Source organism: Hippocampus zosterae, chromosome 8 (assembly GCF_025434085.1).
Source record: "Hippocampus zosterae strain Florida chromosome 8, ASM2543408v3, whole genome shotgun sequence".
Lineage (NCBI taxonomy): Eukaryota > Metazoa > Chordata > Actinopteri > Syngnathiformes > Syngnathidae > Hippocampus > Hippocampus zosterae.
In genome coordinates this window covers 24,420,689-24,442,881 of record NC_067458.1, presented here as the reverse complement: position 1 = coordinate 24,442,881, position 22,193 = coordinate 24,420,689, and the positions used below count along the sequence as shown (strand labels likewise).

The 22,193-nt window shown below is 60.8% G+C and overlaps 5 protein-coding genes across 12 annotated transcripts; 3 read left to right on the top strand and 2 right to left on the bottom strand.

Moving 5' to 3' along the window:
- Positions 1-268: 268 nt before the first annotated feature.
- On the bottom strand, positions 269-3,355 carry si:ch211-1a19.3 (uncharacterized). The gene is made up of 4 exons (XM_052074010.1): positions 2,881-3,355; positions 1,689-1,785; positions 1,470-1,623; positions 269-1,173 (listed from the first exon to the last, which is right to left on the bottom strand). Exons 1-4 carry the CDS (start codon positions 3,238-3,240, stop codon positions 1,020-1,022), a joined length of 765 nt encoding a protein of 254 aa, XP_051929970.1. The 5' UTR covers positions 3,241-3,355; the 3' UTR covers positions 269-1,019.
- Positions 3,356-6,261: 2,906 nt separating this feature from the next.
- Positions 6,262-11,111, bottom strand: si:ch73-60h1.1 (calcium/calmodulin-dependent protein kinase type IV). The gene is made up of 11 exons (XM_052074003.1): positions 10,960-11,111; positions 10,320-10,398; positions 10,165-10,227; positions 10,001-10,083; positions 9,812-9,884; positions 8,469-8,559; positions 8,324-8,398; positions 7,869-7,944; positions 7,672-7,798; positions 7,322-7,474; positions 6,262-7,253 (listed from the first exon to the last, which is right to left on the bottom strand). The coding sequence occupies exons 1-11, from the start codon at positions 11,070-11,072 to the stop codon at positions 6,855-6,857; spliced, it is 1,332 nt and encodes a 443-aa protein (XP_051929963.1). The 5' UTR covers positions 11,073-11,111; the 3' UTR covers positions 6,262-6,854.
- A 789-nt stretch (positions 11,112-11,900) lies between these two features.
- fam174c (family with sequence similarity 174 member C) lies at positions 11,901-12,975 on the top strand. Its single transcript, XM_052074014.1, has 2 exons — positions 11,901-12,190; positions 12,368-12,975. The coding sequence occupies exons 1-2, from the start codon at positions 11,901-11,903 to the stop codon at positions 12,516-12,518; spliced, it is 441 nt and encodes a 146-aa protein (XP_051929974.1). The 3' UTR covers positions 12,519-12,975.
- A 602-nt stretch (positions 12,976-13,577) lies between these two features.
- On the top strand, positions 13,578-19,283 carry stil (STIL centriolar assembly protein). Of its 8 annotated transcripts, XM_052073991.1 has the most exons (15): positions 13,581-14,072; positions 14,752-14,859; positions 15,311-15,426; positions 15,753-15,934; positions 16,066-16,292; positions 16,361-16,444; positions 16,549-16,635; positions 16,705-16,861; positions 16,940-17,040; positions 17,250-17,370; positions 17,443-17,676; positions 17,859-17,946; positions 18,013-18,182; positions 18,672-18,775; positions 18,881-19,283. In XM_052073991.1, exons 1-15 carry the CDS (start codon positions 13,993-13,995, stop codon positions 19,209-19,211), a joined length of 2,190 nt encoding a protein of 729 aa, XP_051929951.1. In that variant the 5' UTR covers positions 13,581-13,992; the 3' UTR covers positions 19,212-19,283. The 8 variants fall into 8 exon arrangements, with proteins under 8 accessions (XP_051929952.1, XP_051929946.1, XP_051929953.1 ...); XM_052073986.1 differs by having other exon boundaries at positions 13,579-14,072; positions 16,549-16,861; XM_052073993.1 differs by having other exon boundaries at positions 13,580-14,072; positions 16,549-16,861; positions 18,837-18,974.
- A 218-nt stretch (positions 19,284-19,501) lies between these two features.
- On the top strand, positions 19,502-22,030 carry serpinc1 (serpin peptidase inhibitor, clade C (antithrombin), member 1). Its single transcript, XM_052074390.1, has 8 exons — positions 19,502-19,591; positions 20,136-20,490; positions 20,553-20,768; positions 20,840-20,977; positions 21,131-21,349; positions 21,411-21,585; positions 21,670-21,734; positions 21,805-22,030. Exons 2-8 carry the CDS (start codon positions 20,137-20,139, stop codon positions 21,979-21,981), a joined length of 1,344 nt encoding a protein of 447 aa, XP_051930350.1. The 5' UTR covers positions 19,502-19,591; position 20,136; the 3' UTR covers positions 21,982-22,030.
- The last annotated feature ends 163 nt before the right edge of the window (positions 22,031-22,193 follow it).

Sequence of the window (22,193 nt, the reverse complement as noted above, 5' to 3'; positions counted from 1 at the left end):
CTTCATTTTATTTAAAAATATATACACACACACACACACACGGAAGCCTGGAACTGCTCGTGTGATGCATTCACGGATTGGTGGTCAGTGTTTTACTAAACAGATGAAACGGGCAACGACAGCGGAACGGTCCAAGCATTCGAACTGCCGTCAGTTGACTTTGCCGGCGTAAAACGAGCAGCGGTCATCGTGAAGAAGTCCGCCAGCCCCTCCTAGTGGAGAAAAATATAATTTTCCATCACGACGCGCCGACAAAGACAAACGCACGTTGAAGATGCATCATCTTTATTTTCCTTGGTTGTGACATCACACTTGTTATCTCCCTGGATGAGAAAGTCGCGGCATCCTGACGGAAAAGCCCCAGCGGGCCCGGCGCAAACGCTTCTCTTAGAAATGAAGCGGACAAACGCGAGCGGTCTTCAAGGTCAGGAAAAGGCCACGCGGTCGCCGGCTTGACGGGAAAGAGTCGGGACGCCGAGCGCCTTTCGTCCCAAATCGGCGCTCACGTGGGCTCGCGGCGCTCGGGGGTCAACCTTCCGCTCTCGGGTTCTTGATTTTGTCCGGGAGCGACATAAGAATTGACTTTGAAAGAAATAGAAATGAGAAACGCAAAGCAAGCGAGTTGTTTCCTCCCAATGCATTTTCGGTGTTGTGCATTTTCGATGACCCATCCGACTAACTGGCGCGTCAGCTTTTACGTTGTCTTTTGGCTACTAAATGGCGACCTCTGCCGGCAGCAACGTGTACGCAGTTGATCAAACACGGCAGTGTGTGCGTGAGTGTATGCGCGCGCGCGCGTGTATGCGTGTGCGTGTGTTTGTGTGCGCGTGTGTTTTTGTACAGCAGTCTGATCGTCCCTCCAGGCTCCGCCCCTTCTCAAACCATAGTGTGACGTCCTTCATCAGGTCCCCCCCGCCCACACACACACACACACACACACAAAGGGCGGTGTTTAGGGAGAGGTTCGCGCAGCGATGACATCGTCGTGGCACAAGTGGGCAGGCAGGGGCGTCACTCACTCAGGTGACCAGGAGTCGGGCAGCGAACGCCAAGGCGACGACGGCGGGCACCGGCGACAGCCGCCCGGACCGGGACCGGGACTCCGGCCGCGCCGGGTTCTGGTGCGTCTCTGGAGGGGGCGGGCCTTCCGATGCCGCCTCTTGACACTTGACCCTACGCGAGCGCACACGAACACGCCCGTAAACAAATGAAAGCATGCGCGAACACACGCCTATTGACGGAGCGAGCGAGGGACCGGGGAGTGGGGGGGGGGGTGGCTTTTGGATATATTCCATTTTTTTTCCCCCTCGAGTTCTTTTCCACAGAGCACATACTGAACGTTTATGAGCGGTTCCTGAAGACTTTGGGATCGGGTGGGGGAGTGGGGGTAAAAAAAGGGCCACTCAAAGTGTGCCCCCCCCCCCGTGCCGGTAGCCCCTACTGGCTGAAAATGTTGCGTGCAAACTCACAGCTGTTTGCGCAGAAAGTGGCGGTCGGCATCGCAGGCGCGGGTTTGAGTCTGCGCGGCGGCGGCCAGGCTGTCGGCGGCCGCCTTCAGGCTGGAGCAAGCCGCCGCGCCGTGGTGGCTCTGGGTCAGGTTGTGCCGCAGCGCCTCCGCGTGCTCTGGATGCCGAAGACAGCGTCAGGCCGACCGGCGGCGGGTCCCCGGGACCCGGCGGCCATCTTACCTTCTTCGCGTTGCAGTCGATCGGTCAAGTTGAGCTGCGTTTGCCTCAGAAGCGCCGCCTCCTCCTGCAGCACGCTGACGTTGGCCAGAAGGACCGCCTACTCACACACACACACACACACACACACCTGTTGATATGTAGACAGGGCTGTCTCCAAATTCACAGCCGGGGTCGAGAGAAAGCCGCGTTTTCGGCCCAACGACGCCGCCTCCGAGCCCGTCCACATTTGCCAGGCACCACGGAGGCAAGGCGAGGCTTTGGAAGGCCCCAACGGAACCGGCCCGCAAATTGTTTTTCTGCAATTTGGAACCACGTGCGGAGGGGTCGCGGCCAAAGTGACGGCGGCGGCCTGCGAATTTGGACCCGGCCACTTCATCAACTTGAATGAAGAGCTCCCAACATGCTAGCGTCAGCATGTTCGCATTGATAATGGCTAAGCAGGCCGAACTCATCGTAGGGGTGAGAAGGCTGAGGCTGGGGGGTCGGCGGGGGGGGGTCCTTCCGTTCAATTGCGTGCGGTTTGCATCAGTCGCGTTCTCTCGGCTTCTGTTTCCAATCGGTCCCGGCCGGCAACAGATGGCGTGCGGAATGCAAAACTTTCCATCTTCAGAAGGCGGCGTTGCTCAGTTACCGTGACGACGGGATGCTTACGGAGCAACAAGGCCCATCCCATCCGCTTCTGCCGCCAGCGCCAGTTTGGCACCGGAACGAGCCAAGGCAAACATTCCTGCCGCCTTGTGGGAGGCAATGCGGCAACAACTACTGGACCAGGAAGGAAAGGGAGTCACGGATGGAAAAGCGGGGGGGGGGGGGGGGGGGGAGTGCGGTGAGTCACAGTGCGCGTGTGACACAAACAGTCACTTATTCCAAGCAACAAGTTGAAGCCTGGAAAACTTGTGTCGTTCTCTTGTTTATTCCTGCTTTTGGGGGGGGGGGGCAGAGGGGCAAGAGTACAGCTCCTGAATTCCAACTGCGCCTTAAGTGGCCCTCGTGTCGAACACTCGCTCCAGCCCCGTCAATCACTTTTTCCGCTCTGGTGCTCCTACAGAAGGAAAGCGGGAAATTTGCCCGACTCGCACACGCGCCGTAAGCTTTTGTTCTCATTTCATCTCCCAGACGCGCACGCTCGTAACGGGAAGCCGTAACCCCCCCCCGCCCCCTTCTCCCGACAGGCAACGGTATGGGCGCGTACCTCGCGCGCGCCGCAGGCGTCCAGGGTCCGGTTGGCGAGTCGCAGGCGGTCGTCGAGCAGCCGGAGCTCGGCCTCGCGCCACCGGAGTCGCTCGTGCGCCGCGGCCAGTCGGCGCTCCAGCTCGTCCTTGTCTCGCGCCCACAGCGCCTCGGCGCCCAGGATCTTCTCGTGGCTCTGCCGCAGGTCCTGGCGGCAGCGGGCCGAGCTCTTCAGGTCCGGGGACGTGGACCACACCACGATGACCACCAGGGAGACCAGGGACCACAGGGCCAGCGCCAGCAGCGCCACCTTGGTGCCGGCGCCCATGCCGCCGGACTTGGACCCCCCCGCCGCCGCCGCCGCCGCCGCTGCCGCCGCCATGAGTTGGGTGCTCCGAGTTGGCTCCGCTACGAACACACGCTCGCTCGCTGGCTCGCTCTCGCGGCAACTAGGGAGCGGCCTCCTCGCCTGCGCTCTCCTCGGCCTCCCTCCTCCCACACCACACCCTTCCTTCCTCCCCCGCCTTCTCCCCGCCCCCCACCCCTTGGTGGGCTCCTTTCAGTCCTCGTTTGCGTGTGCGCGTGCCGACCGGCAGGCGAGAAGAAGCCGCTGACTGTTGTCAATGTCCGCTCCTTTCCAGCTGCTCTCCGTAGCGCATTGCCCCCCACCCTCCAAAAGAAAACACAACAAAACCAAAAGCCGTCAGCCGCCTCCCACTCACGCGCGTGTGTGTGTGTGTGTGTGTGTGTGTGTTTTGCCTCCCTTTCTGGCTCTGTTGGCCTCCCGATCATTCGACTGTGATGTGATTGCGATCTCAATAGCAACAACACTTTTGGTTTGCGTTCGAGCCCAGCCCCACTTTTGCTGCCCCCCCCCCCAGCCCCCCGCACGCTTTTGATGCCGGCAGAATGCGACAGACGGCCAGACACCATCAAAGTCTTTTGCCGTGACCGTAAGAGGAGCAGGGACAAGTCGACAAATTGCATGAAGGAAAGACGGAGGAAAATCAATCCAAAGAAACAAGGTCACTGTGTCACGGTGTCACCTTGCCATGTTGCCACCTTGCCAGGTGGCGGCGGACCCCAAAAAGCAGGCAGGAGGGAGGAGCGGCGTGCGTTTGAAGAAGTGGATTGAGAAAACACAGAAAACTAAATCCTAAACAAACAAAGACCAAAGTAGCAAACCAAAACCATGAGTGAAGCTCCAACCGATCAAGAACAGAAACATGACAAAGAAAGAAAGGTGGCAGCGGCAAAGAGCCCCAATGGGAGGCCTTTGAAAGAACTAATGAGCAGCAGGTGTGCGGCTGCAGGGGGAGCTTGTTGCTTTCTAACATGACCATTTTCTGTTCTCCCAACTCCCAAAGGTCCAATTGAACTCGGGAGAGCGACTGCGAGGCAAACGCGTCCAATAAGAGAAGCCGACATGAAATTTGGCGCTTTTCATGTTCCTCGCCGCTGGCTTTTTCCTTTTCGGCCCTTCCAAGGCGCGTGCGCCTTCTGCTCAAGAGACCGCAGGAGGGAGCCCGTCGGCCACGAAGGGAAGGTCGCCGGCACGCCGACCGATCCGTCGCTCGGCCGCGGCGCATCACGCGTGCCTCCGGGACCGCCGAAAAAGACTTTGGGAAGATGCGCCGAGCGAGCCTGGTTTGGAGGGCGACGGCACCCCGGCGGGACGCCCGCGGGTAGGAAGGCTTGCCGCGCACGCACCCGCTTCCCTTGTCTTTGCGCCGCCTTCTCTTTCCTGTTTTTCTCCTCGCCAACCGTCGCCGACGCGTTTGAGCAAAACAAAGCAAGGAGCCAGCGCGCAAGGTAAAGTCATGGCAATTCTTCTTCTTCTTCTTCTGACTTTCAGCAAAATGACCCGCGCGATAAGACGGTGCAAAAGGCTAGCTTTGTCAGCTCTAAAAGTGTCCATTCAGCACGCGGCAACTTGATTGTAAAGACTTTTTTTTTTTTAAAGCAAGTTGGGGTCACGGCGTGTCACATACGAGCGCGCTTGCTTTTTTCTCCTCTGCTGTCGCACGGCAATAACCGTCATTGTTTGTCTGACTTTCCGCGCGCGTCTGACCAGTCGACCAAAAGGAGGCCCTCCTGTCGCCCCCCCATCAGAAGGAGCGACGCAGCCAATCGGACGTGGCGGGAAATCGCCATCCAGCAACTGTTTTTCGTGCTCGTGTTGTTGCGAAGGTGGACCCTGCCGCCGCCACGATGGACGCGCCCCTGGTCCCGCTGCCGCTGCCGCTGCTGCTGCTGCTGCTGTGGTGAAAACGCCTTTGCCCGAACGCAGACTCCGTTTCACCGACTCCTTTTTCGCCGCCTCTCACCGCCTCCTCCGTCTTCCGCCCGGCAGCTCCATCGAGTCTCCAAACGTCAACGTGTGTCTCGGCTCGCCGGCGTTTGGACCCGGCGGAACTCTTCATCGTGGTCATCCTCATCCGCGGGGGCGACAAGGTAAACCTCGTGCGGAGCGACCGTCGGCTCACGCGACTCGCACGTCGGGTCGCAAACGCCGGGCGCATTCGGGCCCGTCGAAGCGCTTTCACCGCGGCAGCAAAAAAAAACAATCAACAGATGCCGTCTCTTCCAAACGACCAAACGCAACACGTCATGCGGCGCGAGGCCTCGATCATCGTAGCCAAAGACGTACGCGGGGGAAATCCCCCTCCCATCGTCGCTTTGCGTGAGGCATCGGAAGCAGGATGGGAGAAGATTGGACATTGAAGTGCTTTCAGCAAAATCGAGGCAGAGGCGTACAAAGTAGCATCATGCCATCTCGTGGCCGAAAGTGAAATTACACCCCAAATCACACGTGTTGCAAATGACCAAAAAAAACAAACAAACAACCTCAGCACGTGAGCATGTCTGTCGTTTGCGACTGACTACAGGATAAGTTGGCGCTGCCACGCGTTGAAGCGTACGGGGCGTGATGATTTCTTGTGACACTAGAGGGAGCCCACATACCACATTTTGAAAATCTGCACCCCCGCGTGTAAATCCGTCTTTCCGTCCAGCTCGTTGCATTTTGTTCTTGTCGTTCTCTCGGCAGACCGAGTCCCGTCCGTGTCCCTCCTGGCCTCCCCCCCGCACGGCGGGGCTCGGGAAGGGCGCCGCCTGCTGGTTTGCTTGGTCAGCGGGTGCGAATCTCCACCGAACGTCCTTTGGTGGTCGGACGACGAGCCGCTGACGCCGCCCGCTATGGCCTCCGGGACGTGGGCGGGGCCGGACGGCGACCACGGCGCCACCGAGGTGTGGGAGGTGGCGGGACGGCCTCCCGGTCCCGCCGCGTCGTACGCGTGCGGGACGGTGCAGCGGGGGCGCGTGTACCGACGGACGCTGCGCACGCAGTAAACGGGGCCGAGCCAACAAACATGGCCGCCTTTAAAACACGACGAGGCAACGCTTATGGTGAAGACGTTTTACTTCCGCTCTGTATCATGTGATCACACGACAAACACAAGAACGCTATTTACATTTAACCGGCCCCCGCCCCGTCTAAAAGTTGTCCTTGCCGTCTACACCCTGTTAGCATAGCTTAGCATCCTACACAGGCTGTGAAGCTAAATCAGTGACAAAGATAGAACGGGAAACGATGCAAACGTTTCCTCACGTTTGGACGCAAATCTGGTCGCCTCGCAAAGACCGGGACGTCTCCCCAAGTGGACCAGACCGTGATGCTAAGCTAAGCTAAGCCAAGCCAAGCGTGTTTCCAAGGCGGCGCGAACAAACGTGAGCGTAAAAGGAAGTGGTCATGCACGGGCTGCCATGCTAACTGCTAATGCGCTAGCCATTGAAAAGAAATATTAAAAAAGTCATCTGAGCTTCAGTTGTAAACAAACTGACAACTTCACAACATTGCAAACGATGGAATGGGAGCTAGCACGCTAGCCGTGGTGTTTCATGCACTTGTCAGTAAAAGTCAAGTTTGGAATGAGATGTCGGTATTCACAAGACCCCCCCCCCCTCCCCCCTACCCACCGCGGGCACATTACCGTCTCACAGGGCGCGCGGGGTCTGAGCGGGGGGCTCCGGCCCCGAGCCGTTGCTGAGGCCGTCCGGGCTCGGGGCGGCGGCCCGATTGTTGGCGGGGGCCGGGCCCAACGAGCAGCTCTTCTTGGGCGGCCTGGGCGGGGCCACTGCCGATCTGGCCTGCCGCTGGGCGTCGGTCCGCAGCGGCGGCCTGGCGGGTGCGGGGGGGCTACTTTGCTCCCTTTGGTTCTCCGAGGGCGCGGCCCCCTGGTTTTCGGGGGGGGGGGCGGCCGCCTCGGGGGTCCCGCCGTCCCGCCGCACGCTGCTCTGCCGCGACGTCCCCGAGGCGGGAATCTCGCAGCTGTCGGTGCGGCGGCGAGACGACTCGTGCATGCGACCGGTCGCCACCACCGCCTTCATGGCCGCCTGCCGGTCAGACCGCACGCGTGACGGAAGGGCAAAAGCGCGCGGCGCCGCTCTTTCCGCCGCCTCACCTTCAGCTTGCGCCGGGCGTTGAACTCTTGCAGCTTCCTGTGCGCCGTGTCCATGTGCGAGAAGCGCGCCGCCTTGCCCAGCACCCACGGGTGCTGCAGGGCCTGCCGCACGCTCAGACGCTTGGCCGGGTCCAACACGATCAGCTTGCTCACCTGCCACGCACACACGCATGGCTTCGGCCTCACTCTCGCGCTCCGACGGCGTTAGCGTTGCTTTCGTGACGGGCGGACGGACGGGGACGGGGGAACCGACGACCGGCCGGGGAGGATCGGATGGACGGTTGGATGAATGGACGGCCGCGCAAAGGCACAAACGGATGAGCGGACGGAGGAGGCGGCCGGCCACCCACCAGGTCCTTGGCGTTGAGCGAGACGTCGTCCCACCAGGGGGAGACAAACTCGTAGTCGCAGTTGAGGATGCGCGTGTACATGTACTGGTCCCCCCGCGCGTCAAAGAAGGGCTCGAAGCCGCACAGCCTGCAACCGGCCGGCACACATCAGCGCCCCGTTGCGCCGTCCCCGCCTGCGCCTGCGTGTGCTCACTCACAGGATGTAGAGGATGACGCCCACCGACCACATGTCCACTTCTGGTCCGTAAGCGTTTCCTCGAAGAATCTCAGGAGCTCAAAAGACAAACAAACGTGACGTGACGTGAAGGCGCCACGAGGAAACGGAACGGCCAAGCACGCTGAATCAAAGGAAAAGCCGGAAGCACGCTCGGCTCATCCGGGGAGCCGCTTCGACGGCCTGGAACATGGCCGCCCCTGCGTCCGCTATCACTTTCATGCCAGGTTGGCGTCTCTCGAGCGCCCCGCCAGAGTGAGACCTCGACCTCGAGTGAGACTTTGATTTGATTTTGTATTTTGGAATCTCCCTGACTCCCCCCCCCCTCCCCTCCCCCGCTCGGGCTTCCTCCTTCCTCACCGCGACATGAGGCGAGCGCCCCCCCCAAACCCTTGCAGCGGTTTGGGGGGGGCCTCATCCGTCATACGCCGTACTCACCACAATATCCCGGCGTCCCGCACACGGTCTTCATGGTCACTTGCTCATTGATGATTTTGGAAAGACCAAAGTCGGCTGCAAGACAGCGCGGCACACGCGCGGTTAGCGCCACGGCTGCGCGGCTCTCGCCCGAGGTGTCACTCACCGATCTTGAGCGGCGCATCCAGCGACAGGTCGGCGTAGAGCAAATTCTCCGGCTTCAGATCCCGATGCACCACGCCGTTCTCGTGCAGATACTGACGCAGGCGCACACACGGGCGCCCGGGTTGAAAATCCACAAGAACATTGAAAAAACAAAAAGAAAAAAGCATAACTCAACGAAAGCATACGAGAGATTTTCAAATCCAACTGCAATTGCAGTGAAAATGTTCTTTGTCACTCGGTGGACAATTGGAAAAGTCTCCATTTGGGAATTGCCGTACGGGAACAAAGGAAGGCCCGACGGCCGTTTGGGAATGGCGCGTTTTGGGAAGGTGGGAGCAAAGCGGAGTACCCGGAGAAAAGCCACGCAGGCACGGAGAGAACACGCAAACTCCACACGGGGATGCCAGAGCCGGAATTGAACCCTGCCCCTCTGCGCTGTAAGCCCAACGTGCTAACCGGTCGACGGCCATTGCGCGCGCACACACACACACACCACTGAAAAAGGATTCAGAGGTACTCAAGCACGTATGTGGCGCAGAGATGGGAACACAGTTAGCAATCTAATGCTAATGCTAACAATACACCCAATCAGAGAAAGATTTCTACCTTTTTTTTCCTGACGTGGCGCAAGTGAATCGTGCTCATCACAACACGCATACACGGGATCGAGGTCATCTCCGACGTGTGTGTGTGTGTGTGAGAGATATTTTAATCCGGCGTCACGTTAATCTGATGAGCAGCTGGATGTTACGTAAAAACATTTGCTGCGCCGACGACACAACAGCAAGAAGCAGCAGCAGCGCGCGGCGGCCACGCGGCGGCCGGGCGCTTCCCCGCGACGAGATGCTAAATGCTAAGCCCGCTAACGCGATTGAGGAAAGACGAGCGCGAGCCAAGCGAGGCGGCGCTCAACATCGCTCAAATCGCGGCCGTTTTGCCGTGACTTCTGAAGAAAGGACGTGCGAATCGCCGTCAACGGGACTTTGCCACGACAAACGTTGTCATCGCACCTTTTTTTTCCTCGGGGCCAGGACTGACGATTGGGGGTTGCCGATATTGACGACAAGAAAAGTGAAAGTATGAAAAGCATCCAAAAGTTAACCGCGTTGCCATGACGTCAAGCGTGCTCATCCAACGTTTCCCATGTTTGCCCCCAACTCTATCCAAAAGTGCAGAAACGTTGAACGCAGCGCCTACGTGGCAAAGCGGGCGATTCGCAACCGCTGTCCGTATGTTCAATGTTTTGTTTTGTGCCCCCCCCCTCCCCCGCAGTGACTGTATTGTAAGGATTGGACTTTTCCAAAAAGAAGCCGATGCCAAGCGAGAGCAAAGCAGACGTCCTACCGCCACGGCCTCCAGGATCTGTTTGATGACGTGGGCGGCGTCTCTCTCGCTGTAGTAGCCGCGCTCCACGATCCTGAAAGGCAAAAGGGCGCCCGTCTGACGGGGGTGGGGGGGGGGGACGCCTTTCGGGCGAAAACTACGAGCGACGCATCGAATGAAACGCCGAGTGACACGACGGGGGAGACGAACCTGTCGAAGAGCTCGCCTCCCGTCACCAGCTCCAGAATGAGAGCGATGTCCGTGTCCGTCTCAAAGATCTCCTTCAGCTGGATCTGAGGACCGGACGGGAAGCGGCCGCGTCACGGGTCGGATGACGCGGCAGCGGCGGCGGCGGCGGGCGACGTCACACTTACGATGTTGGGGTGCGAAAGACGCAGAAGCACGCCGATCTCCGTCCGGACGATCTTCTTGTCGATCTGCGGCCCGGGGAAACGAGCAAAGTTAGCCACGCCAGTTAGCCGAGGCCGGGCCGGCTGCTAACCACTTTGATCTTTGCGCGTCCACTGACCGTCTTCTTGAGAACTTTGACGGCGTATGACTTCTTTTTCTCTTTTTCTTCGCAGCGATACACCACCGACGTGGCGCCTCTGAAAGCACAAAACATTGTGCCGTGGGTCAACGCGCGTCGCGCCGCGAGACGATGCGCCCCGCTCCCCGTTTTGGACGTAATGCGCGCGCTCGTGCCAGATGGAGGAAAGGGATCGCGTCCGTCCGCGCAGGCTTGCCTGGTCTCCGTGGCAACAGCACACCTGCTCACGGGCGCGCGAACACATTTGTGCGTTTGGCCTTGGGTGACGTCACGCGTTGCTTGAGCGCAAACAAGAACAAAAACAAACTAAAGCCTCGACTCCATTAGCCGCGATGCTCGGGTGGGCGGCGTGGCGTTTGTTTTGCGCTTTTCTTCGCTCTTCTTCCAGCTTTCTTGGCTCTCCTTCAACAAAGAGCAGAGCAGAGCAGAGCAGGGCGCGCTTCTCGTTGTCGGGTGTTGTCCTTGCGTTTTTCGGGTGTTGTTTGTCTTCTTGCTGAGCGCGCTGCCGTCCCGCGTCACGACGGCTTGACGCCAAAGTGGCAAGTTGGCCGCGCGAACGCCAACGCCCCGCCCCCCCGCGCGAAACGACGCTCCGATTTTGTCGCTCGCCGGTACCGACCTGCCCAATTCGGAGCCGAGCGTGTAGAACTCTTCCACCGTCCCGTCCCTGCGCGAGCCGTCCACCCAGAAGTCCGCCGGCACCGCTTCCGAACCGGGATGGGACGTCGGCATCTTGAGGCTGCGTCTGCGCCTGGTTCCGATCACGCGCGCCCTCCCGAGTCCAGATGGGGCAGAACCGGATTAGAGGGGAGGATGGGAGGGGGTGGCCTTGTAATCCCACCTCCCGCTCCGTCGAAGAGCCAAAACGCACAACCGACACGGACCTTTATTATTTTTTTTTTAATATACTCCAATCCGTTACCAGAGTCCGTAACCCGCTAAATCCTCATCAGGCCTGCGAGTGCTCGAACGCTGGTCGCGTTCGGGCCATGATCGCTCCCGTCGCGGCGAAGAAGCCCCCGAACCGAATCCGACTCGGTCCCGGATTTGGAAAAGGGATCCGACAACATACGTCGATGGTCCAAATGGTTCTGAAGGTTTTTGACGCGCCGTGTGATGTGTTGTGATCTGCGGTGGCGGCGGCTGTAATCTCCCGGCCCCACCCCCGACGGCGCTCGGGCCAATCTCAGCCTCCTTATTGGACGCTCGAGCCGTCATTCAAAACTCGGCCCGCAGCGACCCGCTTGCCCACGTTTTCGTGACGTCACTCCCTCGCACACTGATCTCACTTCAAGTTAATCGTTTACGCTCGACAGTAAATGCCTGTTCGATTTCTGTATCATTCTCCTAAAAATCATTGGACGAAGAGTCGCTGCACCGCCTACGACTGGCCACCGAGGGGCGCGGTGCTCGAGCGCGACCGACGTTCGGACGTGAAGTCGTCACACGCAAGCGGCGTCACTCCACTTCCTGGTCGGCGTGTACTTTGTCAACAAAGCAGACCGGCGAGTCGAGTTCGGGTGAAGGCTTCGGCTTCCCTCCAAGTTTCCTTTCGTTTCAATGGCGGCGACCGCGCGCTCGGCGCTCCTTCTTCCCCTGCTGCTCATTCTTCTTCCAGTCTGGCGGACGCTCGCGGTTTTGGGGGCGCCGCAAGCGCACGAGGCGAGCGGCCCCGTCGAGGATTCGAGCGTCAGCAACAGTAGCAGCACCACCGCCGCCGGAGGTCCCGGAAAGAAAGGGCAGACGCTGAGCGGCTTCAACGCCGACTCCTCGATGGTGCAGCGAGCCTTGTACGTGCTGGTGGCCATCACGGCCTTCGGCCTGCTTTACTTCCTCATCAGGGCCGTGCGGTGAGCATCGTGACGTCACTGCGCCGGCGACTCGCAACGCCGAAAGCTCTCCCAATACCTTTTGGAATGTTTACACTTGCGTGGCGTTTGTGCTGTGTGTGTGTGTGTGTGTGTGTGTGTGTGTGTGTATGTGTGTGTGTGTGTGTTCGCGTACGCCGGTGGTTGTTTTTGGTGTAGCGTGAAGAAAACGTCCCCGAGGAAGAAGTACGGACTGCTGGCCCGCTCGGAGGACTCGTTGGAGCTGACGGCGGCGGTGGCGAGCGACGACGATGACGACAACACGCTCTACGAAGCTCGCCCCCTCCGCAGGACAGAAGTCACGCCGTGACGCGGCAAAGCCACGGCCACGTCACTTGGTGTGTTCGCCTGAGTCGCCGGATAAGACGATCCGCGGAAAAATCAACCAAAGAAGACTTTTCGTTTTGTTTGTTATTCTTCTGAGATACATTTTGTTCAATTTTGTTTACATCTGTTTGACATTTATTGCGCTATTTGTTTTATTTTTACTTTTAAAGATATTTTATTATATATTTGTTGTTGTTTTTCCAAAGAGGAGGAGGAGCTAGCTGACTGTCGCCACTCGTGATTGGTCCAATCACTTTTACCAATCTTGGTGCTGAGCATCATGGGTAAAGTGGCCTTTTTTTTCCTTTTTTTTGGACTGAGTATGGGGTGTCACGGTGGTGGGTGTATTGCTGACGTATGTCCAGCAGGTGTCGTTTGGACCAAAACATTCACTCCCCCCCCAAAGCAAATTAAAATGGATACTTTTTCTATGAGTGAACCTTCTTTTTACCTGCGCCATCATTCGCGTATTCATCTCGAGATGTCATCAACCCGACTGGACAACATTACTTTCTCAAATCGCACTCAATCTGATTTTGCCTTGTACAGGTATTCCCCACAATTACTTGAGATCGATTCCGAAAAATGCAAGTATTGCCTTAATAGAAATGTGATCAATGTTGCATTTCATGTGTTCGGACGTGTATTTTCATCTTGCCTTGCTCACACTCGGGGCCTCGTCGGCGCCTCCTGGCGTGACGCCCTTGTTCTGCAGTTAAGGACGTACAGCAATACCGAAAGAAAGAGCCTCCACTTAAAATAAACCCTGCAAGGAAATTAATTGAGAAAGATGACATTTTTGCTGTAACTATGGGTTTGGTTTTGAGACAAAAATGCTTCTTTTAATTTTGGTACGTATGACAGCCAATTTGATAACATGTTATCCTTTGTCCGGATAAAACAAACTCAACTTGTCAGGTTAAAAATGGTGAAATTGAACCATTTCTGCTCCCACGTCATTCGTACAGTATTTCCACTGTCACTAATATTGGCGCTACGTCCACTAATCGCTGTTGACCATTATTCAAGGGGGCGCTGTGAGGATTTCTTCTTGCTTCCGCGGCTCGCCAACGAGGAAGTCAAGTGGCACGCTATTGGTCGGCGAGTCGGCGAGAGCGCTTTCCGATTGGCCGCTCACGCTTCCGCTTGGCTTCGGACTGGCCCGCCAGCCGAGCGCGAAACGGCGCCGTCGTCGAGCCGAGTCCGCGCGAGCGTGCGACATTTCGCCAAAAAGCAAACGCGAGGCAGCCCGTCGCGCCTTGCTTGTACGGCGACTAAGACGGGAGTTAGTCGCCATTTGAATGCTCCGAAAAACCGGCACGCGGAGTCGAGGACGCCGGTAGCTAACGCGGCTCGCTGCTAACGAGCGGGCGCCCAAAGGCTCCGCCCGCCCCTTCGTTTCTTTTCTTTTCTTGCTTTTTTTTGACGGTTGTTTTGTGCCGAAGTGTCAGTCATCGATGAGCTGCCCGGTCAACCTCCAGGCTCTGCAGGCTGCTGCTTTCCACCAGGTCCCCAGCCCCCGAAACGTGGGGGCGAGGTGAGTGAAATTTGCTCTCGTGCTTCCTTGCAGCTACTAAGCATAATACTACCGGTAATAATGATGATGATGTTCTTCGACTTCGATGACCGAAGAACAAATGTGTCACGTCCCGCATTTCTAAGGCCCGTCCACAAGCGTGAATGTCGCGGTACACGCAAGCGGGCTTGAGGGCGCTCGGTGTCAGAAATGCTCCCGAAAATTGACACGCGCATCTCAACGTATGCATCCTCTTCAGATAACAATCGCCGCACTATTTTGGAATTTGTGAGCATTTGCCGTCGCTTTTTCCTCACCAGATCTTAGCGTTGTTTAGTGTTCGCAAACGCTCACCAATCGCCACCCGAATTCATGTGCACCTCTCGACTGATGCCTTCTGAGAATATCCAAACGAATTTGGCATTTTACGGAAATATGGCGAGGAAGAGCAGCTCATTCCGCACCTGTGCAACCCTGGACCGCCAAAGCAAGGAAAGGAACATTTTTCCCAGCTTTCACAGCTGGATTTCTGGTAGCCGCACCCTCAGCCTGTCACGGAGCATCCAAACAAGATGGGAGTTCGTCGGCGTCGTGTCGCGCAACTTTTCAGGACATGACGAGGGTCGCTCACGGCATGCGAACGTTGGGCAATAGAGCGATTTCCTGCCTCACCGTAACCTGACCCGCATTGTCCTCGTAGACCCGCCGGAAGGTCCCCGACGGTGCTCAGCTTCCCCAAATCCAGAACTTGTTTGTGGGATGAACGCCCCACCGGAGAGAAACTCTGCATCCAGCTGTGCTCTCACAGGTGAAAGGCCGACTCATCCGTTGCGAGCGCAGGGGCTAATGTTCCGGCAAGTGAATTTCAAAAGGGGGGAATCGGACGAGTCCGCGGCCACCCGAAGACGGCCGGGCCGCGGCTAGCTTCTGTCCGCGCGGCGTTTTACGTACCGCCGCGTGGACGGTTCCGACCGGCGGAGCCTCTCCGCTTGTTTTGATCGGTTTCGATGCGTCGGCATATGCCCGTACAAAGTACAAAGCCGTCGGGAGCGACGGCGGAACGTCGAGCCGAGCCGGCCGCGTTTTCAGCCGGCGCGGCCGCAGCATCTTGACCGCTGTCCGAATTTGTCCCCGTTTTCAAAACTCTTCTTATATTCCCAACGTGATGAACAGTCGGCGTGGTTAACGGCGCTCTTCTCTTGCCGCCGCGCTCAATGTTTTCATTTTCGCCGTTTTTGTGTGTGTGTGTGTGTGTTTAGAATGCCGCGCCTCCTCCTGCGCGAGAAGGCCCTTCGTCTGGCTCAGCGTCACGCCCGCCGATGCCACGCGTCTCCCGTCCGCTGCTTCTTCCTGGGCTCCGTGGTCGTCGACGCAGGTCAGAGGTCTCGTCTCGCCCCGCGTCACGTGCGGAGACCAAAGCCGGCCGAAATGTTCAGCGGCATCCGCGGCCGGGCGGATCTCGGCGCCCGATCCGAAAGCCGGGCCGTCTATCGCGCGGCGGGTCAAAGTGGGCAAAGTGGAAGGAAGAAAGCGGTCCAAGCGTTTGCGGGAGACCCCGACCGAGTCCTCGGTCGGCCAATCTGTTCTCGGCGGATATTTTGCCTTTTCAAATATGCCGCCCGTCTCGGTGGGAAACGTCACGGAACAACGCGGCCGAACGCGGTGGTTTGACGCGGCGTCGGTGTCCTCTGCCGTCCCCAGACGAGGAGGGCGTCACCGTGACGCTGGACCGCTTCGATCCGGGGCGAGAGCGGGCCGCCGACCCGGACCGCGTCCCCGCGGCCGCCGTGCCGGGCGACGCGCTGGTTCCCTGCACGTTCTCGGGCCGGGAGAGCTCCGAGGACGTCATCCAATCGGAGGCTGAGCTGACGCGCTCCATCTCCGTAAGTCCCGCCCATCGCTCACTCAAAGCGGCCTCGTCTCTTTCACGCGGCGGCGGCGCAGAGTTTTCATCTCTGGAACGGCGACGTCCGGAGGACCGAAGGAAACGTAGTCGTTTGCGGTGTGTCGACAGGCGCTGCGGGCTCACGTGAGCGGCCGGCAGCCCCTGGACCTGTGCCGGCTGATGGAGGTGAAAGGTCGCGTGGGCTGCGAGCGGCGGGGAGACGCCGCGTCCTTCTGGCTGGGCTGGTCGTGCGTGTGCCCCTCCGTCCGCTTGGACGCGCGTCCGGTCCGCCCCGTGCCCGTCATCCCCACCGCGCTGCTCAGGAGTTTGAGCGGGGCGACCGGCCGCCGGCGAGGGTGAGGCCGTCGCCGGGCGCGGAACGCCGGCGCCGGCGTAGCTAATGGCGCGTGTGGCCGTTGTGCAGGTTTGTGACGATGGATCAGAGCAGGAAGTTGCTGCTGCTGCTGGAGTCGGACCCCAAAGCCTCCAAACTGCCGCTGGTTGGCATGTAAGTCTCGCAAATGAACGGGGGGGGGGGGCTCGCCGTCGGCGCCGTCAATTCGGGGTTCTTGGCATTGGCGCGAGGTTGACCTTCTTCCCGTTGCGCGGCAGCTGGCTGAGCGGCGTGAGCCACGTGTCCAACCCTCACGTGTGCGCCTGGTGTCTCAGGTTCCTCTTTGGCTCCGCCCTCCAAGACAGGTTGGTGACGTCGCAGCAAGCGCAGGCGCCCAAAGCAGCGCCGCCACGTTTTTGTCGCGCGCTCGTCAGGGTCCTGTCGGAGGACGGCGCTTTCCTGCTGGTCACCTTTGCCCCCCCGCGGGCGGCGCCCGCCTTCTTCCGGTGTCGGCCTTGCGCGTCCGCGTCCGCCCCCGCGCGGCTGGAGTGCCGGCTGCTGAGCGCCCGGCGCCGCGTGACGCTCTGCCAGGTGAGTGCGAAGGAGACCCGCCGCCGCCGGGAGGTCGGACGAAAGCCCCAAAGGTGACGAGCCGCCGGTGCTCGGCAGGGGGCGGCGGCGGAAGGTCGGCCTTTGGAGTTCCAGCTGATCCCGGAAGGCCACCCGAGGCAAATCTGCGCCTTCCGAGACGCCCGGCGCTCCTTGGGCAGGTCGGTGGCCGCTCGTTTGGCTTTGGCGCCCCTTGGGCGGGACCCCGTGGCTTCCTCAAAGCCGCTTGAGATGGGCTCATGCTGAGGATGCTGCTGACTAAACACTTGAGTCGAGGCGGGGGAGAAATGCCTTTTTGTGAGGGAGCCATGGGGGGCCCTTGCGTCCCAAGGCCTCCGTCTCGAGTCTTTCTGGCTTGCCTTGTTGGCAGTGACAGTCCTCCTCCTCCGACGGCGGCGGCGGCGACATGCGTCAGCGAGCAAGACTCTGGCGTGCAGGAGGACGAGTGGTCACCCCGACCTTCGCCTCGCCCCCACTTTCCTGCACAGCAGGTAGGCCCGAGCGCCGCCCGCCGTTTGCGCGGCCTTCCGGCCCTCCGGCCCACGCCACGTCTCGCTTTTCAGGCTCCTCCCGTTCAGCCGGCCGTTCCGGAACTTTCTCTGTTGATGGACGGCGGCCCCCCCGGCGCCGAGGACGACGGGGAGCGCGATCCTCCTCTCCTCCACAGCACCCCCGACCCTCAGCGGACCCCCCCGGCGCCCGAGCCTCTTCGCCCTCCCGCCTCCTGTGAGACGGAATCGCACCATGTCCAGCGCTTCCTCTGGCAAAACCAGCAGCTGCGCCTCCTGCAGGCTCAGGTAAGAATGGCCGACGGCAAGTCGAGCGGGCCGAGGCGCAACCTTTGTCCGCCCTCTCTCCTTCGTTGATCATCCGTCCGTTTTCCGATCCGCTCCTCCTCAGGCGGGGGCGCGTCTCGTGCGTCGCTCCCTTGAATGGCCGACCCTGGCCGCTTCTCCGCTTTGCTTCTTCTTTAATTTAGGTGCAGATGCTGCTGGAAGCTCAGGCGGTCCGGCCCGGCCGCGAGACCAAGGGCGCCCGGACCAGCAGCAGCGTCGCCGTGGCAACGGGTGAGGCTCTCCCGTCCGCTCGTCCGTTGCGGGACCCGTTTGGATTTGTCGATTTTGGTTTCCCAGGTGCCAGTCTCCTTTGGGGCGCTCAGACTCCGCCTCCCCTGGCGCTCCCTCGCGCCCTCGCCTCGCCCCCCCGGGAAGACGACGTCGCGGGCCGGGGGCCGCCGGTCGAGACGGAGCCCCGCTTTTACGGCGAGCACGCACACGTACGTGAGGGCGCCGCGTGCGGACGGGTGAGCGCCGAGAGCTGCCCATCAAGGCCACTCGAGCGACGAACGCCGCTCGTCTCCCACCGAAATCGCGTCCGCGTTTCATCTGCCGTCGACCCAAACGTGAGCCGATCGACAACAGGGTTGCGGACTCTCCCTGTGCTGCGATGCCCGACGTAACGCGAAGCTAGTTGGCACTATTCGGGGCAACGCTGAGCTGCTTTTATTTTGAAAGTGGGGGTGGGAATGTCGGAAGCACCGCCTTCAAAATAAGAGCAGGCAAAGATGGTCGCGTCTGGCGAGCATGAGTGCAGCTGTGCCGTTAATTTGGCTTCCCGCCCGCCCTAAAAAGGACGACAAGGGTGGGGGGGGCTCGGTGGATTTGGCAGAATAAAATTCGCAGAACTGCCAAATCATCCCATTCATTCCAAATCGATCGATCAATCAAAGAAGGACTTTGCATGGGCCCTCCTCTTGAATGCGAAGCCGTGTCCGTTTCCGTGTCCCCTTCAGGGAGCGGCCGAAGTGACGAGCGACACCCCGGCGTCCCAGAAGAAGGGGCGCGGCGGCAGTGCAGAGGACCAGGAGGTCGTGACGGCGATGTCGCAGCAGGACAGGTACGCGCGGCGCGGAGAGAAGGCCAACATGTGCTCATCTTGATGGGGTTTTAATTTGGAGGGGGATGATTTTGGCCCTTTGACTTATCGGGACCTTTTGGGCAGCGCACCAAGCGACCCGGACGGGACGGCCGTTTTGCTGCAGTACCTGAAGCGCTGGGCGCCGGGCGACGCCGGCTCGCCGGGCCCCGCCCTCTCGCCGCTGTCGCCGAGCAACATGTCGGTGGCCACGGCGACTTACATGCGGCGTCACGGCCTCCTGGCGGGCCCGCTCCAGCTCCCCCCGGAGAGCCGGTCCATCGGGGAGGCGGCGGCGCCCGACGGCGACCAGGAGAAGCCCGAGGCCGGCCGGCCGCCGGCGCCCGCGGACGCCGACGCCTCGGTGGGCAACATCCTGGACCTCAGTCGCCTCAGAAGGCTGCCCAAGCTCTTTTAACGCTCAGGTGCTTGCTTTTAATTTGAAAGGGTCTCTTTTGGCTCGCGCTAATAAAGTGCTTTTTCTTTGAAAGGGCGCGTTTTGCCTCGTCCTTAACGGCTTAGTGTGGAGCGCGCGTGATGTGCGAGTGGAAAATGTCGGCGTCGCGGGGGTCGCCTGAGCGGCTGGCCAAAAGCGCACGCCATGTTCAATGTTGCGCAAAGCGCTTTGTTGCAGCCGCCGTCAAGAATCGTCTCGCGGCCGGACGGACGCCGGGCTCGTTGACCGCAAAGGGGAGCGCCCCCCCCCCCCCCCCTCGGGGTCCCAAGGTCCATGCCGTGTTTGCGCGACGCAGGTCACCGACCCGCGTGACGCGTAAATCCCGCCTGTCGTCTGCCCAGGTAAGAACTTTTTGTCCTACTCTGCGAATAAGACGATTTACTTTGAATGCTTTTGCCGCTCGCCGCGTGAAAATGCTCGGCCCACTTTTGTTTTTCCTTTTGGGAGGCGAATATTTGACGTCTTGATTGAGAGCAGTGCCTCTTTGCGCGCAACAGTAGCTTGTGTTTGCCTCCACGTTGTTGTGCGCTCGCGTGCACTCGTCGGTAGCGGTAGAACGGTGCGGGTCATTTTGTTGTCCGCTCGGGGTCGTTGTCCGGCTGCCAAGGTGCGCCCGTCCAAGCGGGGCGCTTCTGCGACGGCTTCGTTGAGCAAACGGCTAGCGGCGCGTTCTGGCCAGCTTGCCTCCTCCGCCTGTTCGGGTTCGCTTAGCTAACGTCGATTCGAGCGCGCTTGCGCCACGTTGTCCGCTTGCGCTCGGCGTCTTAGCCACTTTCACAGTTGTCAGCAACTCCGGCAACAAAAAAGAGTCGCCACCTCGCAAATGGCGACGCGTGGCTCGCGCGGGGCGTTCTCACAAACGAGCGCTGACGGTCGGCTCCGCAGGATGGCCTCTTCCCATTGGCCGCTTCTTCTCGGCGTTTTGTCTCTGGCGTCCGGCGGGGCGCCCGAGGACCCGTGCGCCATCAAAGCCAAGGACGCGGCCCTGGAGCCTCGCTGCGTCTACCGGGCCCCCGGGGGCGAGGCCCCCGACGGCGAGGCCTCGGCGCCGCCGGCGACGGATCGGCGCGTGTGGGAGCTGTCGGCGGCCAACGCTCGCTTCGCGCTGTCGCTGTACCGGCGGGTGGCGCTCGGCCGCAGCGCCGCCAGCAACGTGTTCCTGTCCCCGCTGGGCGTGTCGGCCGCCTTCTCGGCGACCAAGCTGGCCGCCTGCGGACGCACGCTGGAGGAACTCGTCAAGGTGGCGCCGGCCGGCTCGCGCCGGGCTCGCCTCCGAGCCGCCACTGACGCGCGTGTCGGCAGGTGTTGGAGTTGGACTCGCTGGCGCCGAGGACGTCGGCTCAAGCGCACTTTTACTTGGCCAAGCTCCTGTGTCGCTTGCAGAGGAAGAAGGACGCCGGCGCCGAGCTGGCGGTGGCCACTCGCCTCTTTGGGGACCGCTCGCTGCGCTTCGACGCCGCCTTCCAGAACATCAGCCGGCGCGTCTACGGCGCCGAGATGATGTCGCTGGACTTGAGGGTCGGTGCCGAGCGGGCGGGCGCCGGCGCTTTGTCCGCGCGCCTCCTAAAAGGCGTGTCGCCGTGCCGCAGGGCGAGCCGGAAGCGTCCCGCGACGCCATCAACGCCTGGGTGGCCAACAAGACGGCAAACAAGATCCGGGACGCGCTGCCCGCCGGCGCCATCGGCGCCGACGCCGTCCTGGTCCTGGTCAACAGCATCTACTTCAAGGTAGCGGGCGCTCAAGATGGCGGCCTTTGAAAACGGAGGAGGCCCCATGCCAAGATGGATTTTGCCTCCCAACGACGGTCTCGCCGTGTCGCATTCTTGGAAAGTGATGATGCGGGTGGATACGGGAGCGCCGTTCTTCCTGGCTCTCAACAGGGTCGCTGGCTGCAGCAGTTCCGCGAGGAGGACTCGTACGTGGCCCCCTTCCACGTGGACGCGCGGCGCCGCTGCTCGGTGCGGATGATGTTCCAGGAGAACAGCTTCCGTTACGCCCGGCTGCCGGCGCGCGGCCTGCGGCTCTTGGAGCTGGATTACCGCGGCCGGGACTTGGGCCTGACGCTGCTGCTGCCGGACCAGGGCCGCTCCCTGGCGCAGGTGAGGCGCGCGGCCGCCGACGCTTTTCAGCCCCGCCTCCCGCCGTCCGTCCGCGCCGCAGGTGGAGGCGGAGCTCGACCTTCCCACGCTCAACGCGTGGCTGGAGCGGATGGCGGAGACGCGCGTGTCCGTGCACCTCCCGCGATTCCGGCTGGAGGACGGCGTCCGCCTCAAGGAGGCGCTCGCCGCGCTCGGACTGCGCGACATCTTCAGCCCGCAGAACGCCAGTCTGCCAGGTGGGGGCGCCGCCGCGTCTACTTTGCGCGCGTGTCCAAGTCGCGCAGTGAGGGTGCAGTAACGTGCGTGCCTGTTGCGTTCAGGGCTCCTGGACGGCAGCGGCGGCGGCGTTTTCATCAGCGACGCCTTCCACCAAACTTTCCTGGAGGTGCGTTCGGCGGCGGCTCGGCTGAGAGGAGCGCGCGGCCTCTGAAATGCGTGTGCGTACCCGCGCGCAGGTGAACGAGCTGGGCAGCGAGGCGGCGGCGTCCTCCGCGGCGGTGGCGTCGGGAAGATCCGTGGAGTTGGACGCGGAGGTGCTGCGGGCCGATCGGCCCTTCCTGCTGCTGATCCGCGAGAAGAGCGTCGGCGCCGTCCTCTTCGCGGGCCGCGTGGCGAGCCCCTGCCAACCGTGACGCGCGCGCCGCCGGCCCGCGTCCTCGAAACGGAAACGACGCGCCTTCGCCCTTTTCGCGGAGAGCGCGTCCTCCTTTCAGCGTTGCGCTCAATAAAAGGCACGCGGCAAACGCACTCCGAAGAGTTCGAGCCGGCCGAGCCGTACTCGGTCGGCCATTCTTTTGGCGTGGCGCAAGCGCGGGGCCGCGATCGTGTCCGAGGGGCCTCCGGA